The 11,499-nt window shown below is 37.0% G+C and overlaps 2 protein-coding genes across 44 annotated transcripts in view; both read right to left on the bottom strand.

Annotated features, from left to right (window-relative positions):
• UBP1 (upstream binding protein 1) overlaps positions 1-10,633 on the bottom strand; it is a 53,027-nt gene extending 42,394 nt beyond the window's left edge. For all 3 annotated transcript variants that reach the window (XM_038174527.2, XM_038174528.2, XM_038174529.2), the window contains exons 1-2: positions 10,493-10,633; positions 1,554-1,667 (exon numbers count right to left, since the gene is read on the bottom strand). In XM_038174527.2, the coding sequence (XP_038030455.1) occupies positions 1,554-1,667; positions 10,493-10,572 (194 nt within the window). In that variant the 5' untranslated portion in view covers positions 10,573-10,633. The remainder of the gene's footprint in view (positions 1-1,553; positions 1,668-10,492) is intronic.
• Positions 7,868-11,499, bottom strand: part of CLASP2 (cytoplasmic linker associated protein 2) — a 170,537-nt gene continuing 166,905 nt past the window's right edge. For all 41 annotated transcript variants that reach the window (XM_072033163.1, XM_072033162.1, XM_072033147.1 and 38 more), the window contains one exon: positions 7,868-11,435. In XM_072033163.1, the coding sequence (XP_071889264.1) occupies positions 11,349-11,435 (87 nt within the window). In that variant the 3' untranslated portion in view covers positions 7,868-11,348. The remainder of the gene's footprint in view (positions 11,436-11,499) is intronic.

The raw sequence follows: 11,499 nt of genomic DNA, 5'->3' as shown, positions 1-11,499 counted from the left end.
TATGGTTATGGCCAGATTGAAACCTAGTGCCTAAACAGGTTTTTATTCCATTCTGCTTAAGGTCATCAGCCTCGAGGGCTAATCTTCTTAGTTACTATACGCAACCCATAATTTATGGAAGTATCCCTCCCTATGTTGTATTTCAATACCAAACACAGATGCACACTGCCACCCAAATCTACAGTTCAAATGTGTGTGGGAAGAGTAACTTCAAAGGGACTTGGAATGGCAGATCTTGAGATAAGTGTGGTGGTGGGCAACAGAAGCAAATACAGGGGTAGCAACAAAGACAGACAAGGACACGGTGAAAATGGGCCCTAAGTGAATGAGGTTCTGAAACAAAAGCAAGAGGAGACACCTCCTCTGTGCTGAACAGCACTGAAGAAGGGAGTGGGAATGGAGCTGTGCATGGAAGTCCTCACTTACCGTTGCTATTTGGCTCCTTTTACAGAGCTATTCATGTTACCTGCAAGCAGGACTCTGTCAGGAAACTCCTGCACCTATTCTTCATGTCTGGTTTACTGTCCGAGTCAATAGAAACAGCACTATGTTTGCTACATATTTGTGTTAGCCAATCCAAATTTCACATCACCCTGACCCTTGCATTGAAATAGACTGATGAGGTAAAACTCCACTGAAAAATGTCATTAGTTTAACATTTTTGGTTATCAGAACCCATGTATCACTTAATTTCCTTGCATTTTTAAAACAAAATTTGGCGTATTTCTGACAAAAACATGCTCCTCGACAATTCTACAAGACCAGAAGTAATATTGTGATATGGTACTAGGCGTGAGACTACCAACAAGTAAATACCCATATCAAAATATACATGTATTATTAAACACTATCATGTTTACACACATTGTAATTAGTGAAAAAGTAATAAGCTAAAGTTTAATACAGAGAGTGTTATAAATTGAAACTCAACATCAAGATAATCTGGAATCTATGTATCTCTTGTCAAAGCATAATCATTTTAATTATATGAAAAATTTTGAATAGTGTACACAGATATTTTAGTCATGAAGAGGTGAAGTAAGTTCATAGGGATATGCTGATGCAATAAGCTATATATTGCATCAGAATTTCAATGGTAAGTGTTCAACCAGTATATCTGGCCTGAGACTAGAAGTGGCCCGTATTCCTGATCCTGCATATCGATATGCAGCTTCAATAGACAAAATGCATTTTTCAACGTAGATACGAACCACCAAGGTGTCAATAAGTCTGTATGACTTCATACAGAGTTTTACTTTTAGACTACAAACAAAATTTGAAAGAGAAACATTTAACACATTTATGAATATCACATGAACACATTTTGTTGCACATACTTATGGTGGCAGAGTTGTGAAGATCATGAAAATGCTTTAAAGCAAATCTCCACTGTAGTGACTCCACTGCACAACCTTTTGTCAGTGGGTCTGTGACCACCAACTCTGTTAGAAGGCTTGAACTTGTGAATTAGCAAAGGCTCTGTAGTCTACGTTATTGTGTTAGACCATTTCAATTATTATCATTAAAGTCACCCCAATCATTTTTTTTCTTACCGCAGGTAGCTGCTGTTACTGGTGGGATACTGGTGATGGTGATAATGTTCAGGCTGGTTGTGCCAGAAAAGCATTTTGGGATGAGATGAGGCGTTGTGCTCAAAGAGATGGTCACTGCAGTGATGGGAAAAAAGAAAATAAATACACACATTCAAATTAAAGTTGCAGTTGGTTCCTCTCACACCTTTATATTTAGCCTCTGCCACCAAGTTTGCAGGTGTCACCCTCTCCAGAAGAGACAAACAGCTAAAGTCTTGCCTGGTTCCCACCTCCTCTCCTGCTTCCCAGCCTTGCTGCCTTGTCAGCTGCTGCTCAGCTGCAGGGCTTTATTGCCAACTGGTGTGATGTCGGGTGCAGCCCAGACTTGACCAGCATTGCCCTTTCTCTCCTCCCCTCTCCCACACCATCACTGTGCAGAACTGCACATGACAGAGCCAGGAGAAAGAGCAATTCCGCAGCACTGCTGCCCCAGAGAGGCAGACGGCTTTCTCTACACACAGTCCACTTGAAGCACACAAAAAACAATGTGTGTAGGCATGACTGGAGCTAAAAAATTAAGAAGGGGGAATATGCATTGATGTCTTTAAGACAAGCAAAATAGTTTTGCACCTGTGTTTAGACTGTATCCCTTTTACCTTTTCATTCTGTACATCTGTTCAAGTGCCAGATTACAATATAGTATACCTTACAGTTATTTTCTTGTCATTAAAAATACAAAATAAAAAACCGACAGAACACTGTCAAACTGCAAGGAAAATATTTACTACAACTCCCCCTCATGCCCCCAGCCACACACGCACTCTGGGGAAAAATCATATTCAGATGCAAACCAACTGCTCGGTGCACCCATGTCTCACGGCCATTTGCTTGCCCAGGATTGCAGCTAGGATGGTAGTATGAACTTTAAAACAAACAAAATAGTACTGATCCTGCTAAGACTTTAGCACTCAGAGTTGAGGGCACACATCCAAAAAATGCAGCTGAAGATAGTTACCTGCAGAGGGTGCCCACTCTGCTTGAAATAGAAAGGACTATTGAAAAATAGTAATAGTTTGCCTTTATTTTATTTTATTTTTTTTAACATCTCCTCCTCCTCCTCCTCCCCCCCTCCCCCCCCCAGCATTGCTTGGTCACTGCAGTTCATTCTATAAAAGATACTTCAAGAAGTTATTGCAATATTGTGAAAACACTCCGATATGAAAATTAGTATAACAAGGAGCAAGGCTCTGGGGAAAAAATAAAAGGAATTATTAGAGGGCTAGCAATAAACAGCAGTCAAAATACTTCAGACAAATAAGTTATGTTTTTCCTCTTTTTGGTGATAGTTCTTTGTTTTTTCATAATGAGGCAGTTCCCCCTTTTACCTTACCATTTTTATTCAACATCAAACAATGCAAACATGATGCAAACACAAGAATAACAATAAAAGAGGAACTGTAAATACAGGAAGAGAAAGAAACAGTCACATGTGATGCTGTCTAGAAAAGATAACAAGAATTGTGACTGCTGTTTTGGTGATTCTGAGATTGTTCTCCATGAGGAATGAAGGTACCTCAAGGAGGGCTCTCAGGACACAGTTGCACTTGCATACATGAGTTGATCTTTTCTCCAGCAAGGATGAGAGCTGGATAAATATTTTCAAGGTTAGTTTTTCCACTTACAACTCTGTGTGTGAACGAGCATCTTTGAACAAGTATAAAGGGCTGCACAAACTCCTGTTTTCACTGATCGCTTCTGCATTTTCTAATAATTAAATTTGACTTCAGAAACAGTAGATATCCTGGTATTCAGTTTGCTTCATCTATCGTCAAGTTGTAAAACACAATCACTGTGTGTTACATGCGTACAGCACATTTTATTTGGAAGCCTCATTTTCCCTTTGCACTGATTATTAGTAAGGATTACACATTCCAGAAACATTCACAATCTTCCATTGGGGATGTTGTGAGCTTCCCATGACCTCTCACAAGAGGGCACCTGTTTTGTTCTGTGACTTGTATTTCTCTTGAAAGGAAAGAGTACTAACAGAAGTTCTCCTTATCTTGAAGGACTTTGAGTCCGTAGCAGGGTGGCTCCCACTTCTAACTGTACCCCAAAGGGTACGCGTGGCTTTGAATCATCAGGCACTTTATTCCCCCCAAAATTAGTCTGTTGCTTTTTTTGACAGATGTTGATTTAGCAAAATGTATGTGGAAACACAAATAATAACACAAACACGACATATCAGAAGTTCTAGATCTGTACTGACCTCAAGACAGCCTGTTGTGGCTGAAAATAACTAATGCTGTAATGGGAGTCCAGGCTGGCAGGTGCAGATTAGGCTGCAGGCCTGGGTTTAGGCTGTTTGAGGGCAGACAGTGAGCAGGAGCTTAATCAGAAAAACACAACAGGAGCATCACAACAAATGTGCCCATTCAGTGTCAGCTTCATTTGATTTTTCAAGAGTTATGCTTATACTGACTAAAAATAACGGAGCCACTGCTTCTATCTAAAGAAGCTGCTGTCTCAAGGAGAAGAGGTATTTATTAGTAGAGGGTGTGATGATGAAGACTATTCTGATCATATGTACTGTGTCCAGCTTAGTTTCTAAGGCCCTGCTTCTTCTAAAATGTGGAAGTTCAAGGCCTGTGTTAAGGGTACCCCTCGGAGTGTGCAAACTATTTCAAACTTTTGTGTGGCTGCCACTACTGGCCATCGTACCCCACTGCAACCACTGCTCCTGGTGGCATAGAGGCAAAGCAAGACTGAAGCTTGTGGACTGTCATGAAAAAAACACGTTGCTAATTCAGTAGGGTGACAGCTACACCAGTCCATTTAATTGGAGTTGCATATTCTAATATTTAAAAGGCTTTATGGTGCAGTTGCACAAGTAGGCACGTCACAGTTTAAAAGGTGACTGTTGCAAGTTTCTCCTACTTTGCAGAAGCCACTACCATCCTCCAGCTTTGGAAACACAAAAGTCATCGTTTCCTCAATCCTTGGTCATCAACAAATACAACTTAAACATTTTATCAGGAAAGATGGCTTGGGTGGAGGTAGGCATTTGCCATTGCAAAGAAGCTCAACTTCCTGAAACTATCTATCCCACCATATCTTTTAAGACATCTTTCTGAGTCCCTCTTCATCAATTCAATTGCAGGCATTTGTAGCTTGAAATATAAAATACATAAATACACGCTAACATAGCAGCATGATATCACGCATACTACACAGTGCCTGGAATTCAGAATACCTGGCTCAAATCAAGGTATATTTCACCAGGTTACCTTCCTCTTTTGTAGAAAATTTGCTTTTCTCCCCCTACTATGGGTTGGCAAGGGGCTTGATTCTTCACTCATAGAAGCTTTGAGTTCCTCGTAAGGAAAGCACTAGACAGAGCATGCAGAAAGTGTTAAGAAAACATTACTATTAAAACTGAAATTAAACATAAAAAAAAATCCACTCAGCAATTAGTACTTCATGGTCTTGTATTTTGACTGATCTTCCTTGCAAGCAGTATATGGGGATAAAATTTCAACTACAGTATAACTTCATTTTTTTTTTTTACATCAGGCTAACTTCCCACATTCAATTCCGGCATTTTGCTTTGTGAAGTACTGTGTATTCCCCACACCCACACCTGCTGCCCTTGACTAACCTCTAGACATAAAGGTATGTAGTTACCTAGTTGTGCAAGTTTGGGGACAAATAAGGTGAGTTTTTAGCACTGTACTGTTTATTGTTAAGGGGTTATTTTTGTTTCTTGGTTTATAATCTGCCCCATAAGTACTAAGCAGGTTTCAGCAAAGGAGCATTGTATACACAAACAACAAGAGACTATTTATTTAAAACATCTCTTGCTTCAAGGCTTGTGTATAGCATGCAAGGTCCAAGCTGAAATTTGAGGTGGGGAGGCTAATGTTTTACTAACAGGTGTATCTGTGCTAAGTACTTCAACATACGGTGCCTGAAAAGTTTTATTGGATTTTTCCATGAGCAGCATCCAAACTGACATCTAAGTAGCAAATCAAATGATGCCTCAGTAATCTTTTTTTTTTTTTATATATAGAGAGAGAGAGCAATTGGTGTCCTCACTTAACTTTGTGACTACCCTTCTGTGAACTACAGCAAATGACAATTTTATTAAAATTGTTTACATATGCAGAATGTCCTCCTTGATATTTGTTTTTGGCAAGTAAAAAAAATATTCCACAGACAACACTGCATGAAAAAATTAAATTCAGCACCACATAAAACATCGTAATCTCACAGACTACGGATATATTCTGAGGATCTTTTTTTCAAGAAAGTTTTTGCTGTCAAGTGATGACTTTTAGTTCTGCTTGAAATACTAGTATTTGGATTTGAAGACTGCTGTGGCAATGCCAGCTTGCTACGTGATCTGACACCATGCACAGAAGAGATGGTTCAGCTCCTTCTAATTCCTAATGGACAGGATCCCTTCTACCTGAGGAATCTGTGGTACCCAGCCAGGTCTAACGTTTTCTAGCAGTGTGCTACAAGCAATTTAAAACATGCTAATCTTCAATTGAAACAGACATATCCAGTTCCCCCACAGACACAAACATGTATTTCAACTATTTAAATCAAGTTAAAATTAGTTTTTCCTCATCTTCCCTGAAATTTTAACACATACTAGATATAAATATCAATCTAAACGCATATAGTATAAAGATATATACTAGATACTTAATAAACTAGATACTAGATGTCTTTTTTTAGTCATCCTCACCCCCCATAAAGGGGGTCACTCAAGGCCTGGGACATTGACCTTAGCCAACATCTCTGGCATAAGTTTCTGATCCCAGAGTGCTGCCAGAGAACCAGTCTGAGATCATTCCCCAGTCTGATTTGTCTGCAACAGACAGAGATGAAAGGATTGTGAGGGAATACCTACTAATCAGCCTAGTTGACTTTTGATGTCTGTCTGCTGCCTGATGTACATGTACATTTTTGTTTTTACTGGTATATATCCTCCTTGGCAAGACAGGGGCAACCTTTGAACTGATCTTGACACAGTTAACAGAGCTGACTGGAGTATTGATTTCAGTAGGAGTTTATGGAGGTACGAAGATTTCTGTTGGTGGATAAAAGCAAGATCTAGAAAAGGAAGCAAAATAAAATGAAAGACTTATGAATCTTTGATGCCTAATATAAAGTTTAATTACCTTTCTACCTCCTGGTGATAGTAACATGTCTCGATATCTCATGTAGATAATGCTGTTTTTTCCACTGAAGAAAGGTATTTCCCATATATCTCTACCCAGCATTATTCTCAATCTTACTCCCTCAAAATATGCTTTATCAGGATCACTTGCATCTGCTTAAAATACATCATTAATTTCATTTTTGATAGAAGTCATGTTATTCAAGACTGCTTGCCAAATAGCATTTCAAAGTTTCCAAGAGTTACTGTTTAACAGCCATTTACAAATGAAGTTGTGATTGTGTCTGAGTCATAGTATGTAATTCTAAGTAAACATGCTCATTACCCTAAAATCCTATTGATAAATGACGCAACTTCAGTAGTTGGGGGTAACCCAAGCTGCACAGTCTGGGAACCCTGAAGTCTTAAAATATTTCAGTATACATGGGTAAACAAGATGTATAGAAAAAAGGCAAATTAAGTTCAGTTTTTTTTTTTTTTTTTTGCACTTGCCAGACTACCACAACTTCCCAAACTTCCCAAATTACTGAAAACCATCCATGTTCTAACAACAAAGATTCACTTAAGAGAATATTTGTTATATAAGATACATACTTAAAAGCACATGCTTCTACAAATGCAGAAGGCATGATTACAAAATTTAGATGGGAACAATGTAAGAAGTTTTCTTTAGAGAACATAGTATGAATACTAATATTAATCAGTTTACCAGTTCAGTTGGGAAAAAGCATGTTTTATTTCTCCAGATAATCCTCCCGTTCCCAAACTGCCTATCTATCCTCATCTTATTTTTACTGTATTCCATGCTTCTGTTTGCTAAATCTCAGCCTAGCACAGCCAACCAAACCATACTTTCTAACCTGTCAGAGGGATTAACTGTAGCATAATTCACATTTATTCCTCATTTTATCTTTTATGATTATTTTCAAAGGGACAATGATATATTCAAAATCTGAATTCTTTTGCTGACAATTAACTGTGAGCACGTCAGGCCTTGAATCTCTAAACACTTTCTACATTGATGAGTTTGTGAATTTACTCGAACATTTAAACATTTAAGATGCTAAGAATGTACAAGTATTTAAGGATAAAAGTGTGTGTTCTTTTCACTCTGGAACTCAGACCACAAATAATAAACATGACTCAATCTGTTCCAGTCTTTATCTTTAAAAACAAACAAGCAACCAAACTCAGGAAAATTTACATGATCAATTCTCTTCCAATTTACATTTACTATCCCAATTTCAGCTGAACAGATGTTACCCAAAATTATCTAAAGCAAATGACATCCAAGTCCAAGACATTCAAGATGTGCATTTCCTATTCTGATTCTGCATATAGTTTTCTTTCCTTTTTTTTTTAAAGCCTGAAACCAGCCTTTAAGAATCACATTTCAGTACACAAACCATTGCAATGATCTATCATTACAGAATATTAAGACAGCCTTTTTGAAAAAGAACAATACTAATTGTCCTAATTTTTTCACAGGTCTTTATGCCTTTTTTTTTTTTTTTTTTTTTTTTTTTTTTTTAAGATAAACCACCTCCAGTACAAACATAAGGCATGACTAATCATAGCTCAATTTTAATTGAGCTATTGTCTATTTGGGGTATAGGAAATGAAGGCAAAAAACAATGCGGTGAATCTGGTAACTGGCCGCAGTGGAGAACATTTTGTTGCAAATTCTTCTGGCTTCATGTAATACAAACACGTTCTATCCACATACAGTGGTCCCATCTTTGTTGGAAACAGAACTAGTTGTATTGTAACTAAAATATTCATTTAAATATATTGCATTTAGATTTTCAGTACATGGGATATCACACTTAGAACGTTTAAAGATGTCTTAGAAGCATAACTGAGGGACAAACTTTGTGAAAATATCTCCTCTCCTCCCCCTGGAACAAAATTTTTCAGTCATAGGGGAAAAAAACATTTTTTTCTTACCAACATTTTTTTTTTTACAGATAAAAAGTTATGTTCATCCAGAATATATATGGTATGTTTCAATAAACTTATTTTTCAGTATGAAATAACATCTTCAAAAAGATGACAGAGCAAAGTCATTGTGAAATGATCATTTGAAATAAATATTACCTATAGAAAAAGCAGGAATAATATATGGAACTACTAAACTTAGAAAGTGTGTGCTTTTTTTTAAATGTTCTGATGTGTAATCAAAATGTAAACTACAAGATCTTTAACTAAAAATATGTGACATATTAAAAAAAATAAAATGCAAGCAATGCAATAGTGTACAAATAAATGAAATAGTAAACAAGAAGCCTGCTGAAATGAAGGAAACGTGGTGTCCATTAAAGATAATATGCAACTTCCAAAAACCATTTTTGTCTAGCATACCTATATTCACACCATATTCTCAAATGCTAAGTCAATTTACTAACAGAGTATCTAAAGGAACATCATTTGGACACACAAAACATGAAGATTATTGTTTTAAAACCAATCTTGTTTCTGTCACCTTTATAATCTTTCTTGTAGCGTGTGATCAAATGAAACAGAAAACCAGAATGTATACATTATTTTTTTTTTTTAAAGTAATGTTATGTACATTTTATTGCCAGTATATGCACAATGGTAAGCATAGAACTATAAATACACAATGCAATTAAACAGTAGAAAACAACAAGAAATGTTACACATAACAGAGGAAAGAAAGAGGAGATGCTATCTTCCTGGTGTAGGTGTTAAAAAGGGCTAGTGATGACTTACGACAGTCTCTTTTTTTTTCCTGCTCTTCCCATATATTTCTATAACTTTTCCTCCAAATAAATCTCTGCAATGGCACTGCTTCTTTAACAACATCTCAGCTTTTTCTATCAGATTCACTTCAATCTTAAGTGAAAACAATCTTTTGTGTAACTACAAGCATCTGACAATTTTTATTCAGTTTTGTTTTTCAGGATACCTAGCAAATAAAGCTTATAATTAGTTTCTTATAATATTTGGCTTCATGTTGAAGAATAGAGTTTTGAATATGCATTAAGTCATAATTTGGGGAAAAAAAAAATCTTGTAGATAGTTCTTCTACTGGGTGCTATAAGCAGCAGCTCACTGAAGAGGTAGAGAGAATTTTAGCCTAGTATAGATCATCATCCTTGGCACTACTATTTTCTCTCTTATCATGATACACTTCCTACAACTAGATAACACAACAGTCAAAGGGAAAAGAAGCTAGGGAAAAAAATTACCACCATTTCTGGGAAGGGTTCTACTTCATCCCAGTTCTCAGTTAATTAACTTGTTGCTTATATCCAAGACAATAAAAAAAAAAAAAAAGAAAAGAAAAAAGACAACATTGAGGGACACATTTACTCGATCCTTGCTCTCTTTCCATTATTAAGTTCATAAATACAAAGAACCATTATTCACAATAAACTAACTCTTTTTCAAAAATGGAAAAACAAACCCTGGAAATATTTCCACACCTTAATCCAGATGGGTCTTGAGGATGCTATTCAAGAAAACCATGCAAATAGTCTGGTGCAGCTTTCCCACCTCATCCAAAATATATAATTTTTAAAATTAAAAGGTGGCAAGATCCATAGCATTTATGACTATTCCCCCTCCCCTCTTTTTAAATTCCCCCCTATTTAAATTCAATGCAGAAAATCTTGGTGCTTTTAGGAAGGTAACAAATAAATAGTCTTCTGCACTATTGTCATAAAATCCCATGTGAGTTACAATACACGACTACTGGTTCCAGCAATTAGGTTGAAAGGAAACATTCTAGTGATAGATAAATACATACTGAGCATGCTTGGGCAGAGCACTCCATTCTGAAGCATCCTGCTTGAAGAACGAAAGGTGACAAGGATGGTTCACGTCCATCAAGTGACCATTAACTCCGCTGCTAAAAAGCGGACTGCCACACTATCACTGGGTTGGCAGTGCTACCCTGAAAGGGCTGTCTTCCACACTAAGAGGTACTGGTTGTACCAGCCCTCTGCTGCGCACACTAAATTCTTATTTATGCAACAAACATACAACCAATGAACAACATCACTTTTACAGAACTGGATCAAGCCAGCTTTTTTATAGGCATATTTCTCAATCTCCAGAATATCCTGAACAAGCCGTAAATAAGATGATGAACCACCAACAGTGACCGAGTCTCACTGCAGTTCAGACTAGTTCTGCCTTGTTTCACATCACTTCTTGTTTCTAGTGAAGGACATGATACTCAAACAAAACAGCAATAAAAACAATGTTATCTGCAGCTGAGTAAAAGCAGTGGAACTTATATTTTAACTTCTGAAGCTTAAAGCATACCTGTTTAATTAGGGTAAAAAATGTTTTTAATACAGTAACACTGGCAAAAGTTAACGGGAAGACACAGAGGATTGTGAACAGGATAAATGATGTTATTAGATTATTTATAAATTTTATTTTGCTTTGATCAACGATGTTAATACTGTTTTTTCCTTGGATTTGGAATCATTCTATTGCAACAGTCACATGCAGGCTGAAGACAGCCAATGGTTAAAGAAAAAAAAGGGAGGAAAATGAGAAAAAAAAATGGTTCCAAATGTCGTAAGATTTTTCCTTGCACTTGAAGAGGGCCTGGCCCTTGCTTTAAGAGACCCGGTTAACTCCTGTCAGCTTCATTAGCTTTGTCCAGACATATCTGCTGTTGCATCCCCTGGTCCAGAGCCTGTTTGTGCACGCTTGATGTAAAGGTTCAGTAATTTCATCTGCAAATTTAAGCCAGAAATTTGCTTTAGTTAGTATTTACAAACTGTACACACTACAGGAATG

This window comes from Anas platyrhynchos, chromosome 2, assembly GCF_047663525.1.
Source record: "Anas platyrhynchos isolate ZD024472 breed Pekin duck chromosome 2, IASCAAS_PekinDuck_T2T, whole genome shotgun sequence".
NCBI classification, from domain to species: domain Eukaryota; kingdom Metazoa; phylum Chordata; class Aves; order Anseriformes; family Anatidae; genus Anas; species Anas platyrhynchos.
The sequence above is the reverse complement of the archived record's forward strand: the minus strand, read 5'-3'. Positions and strand labels throughout refer to the sequence as shown.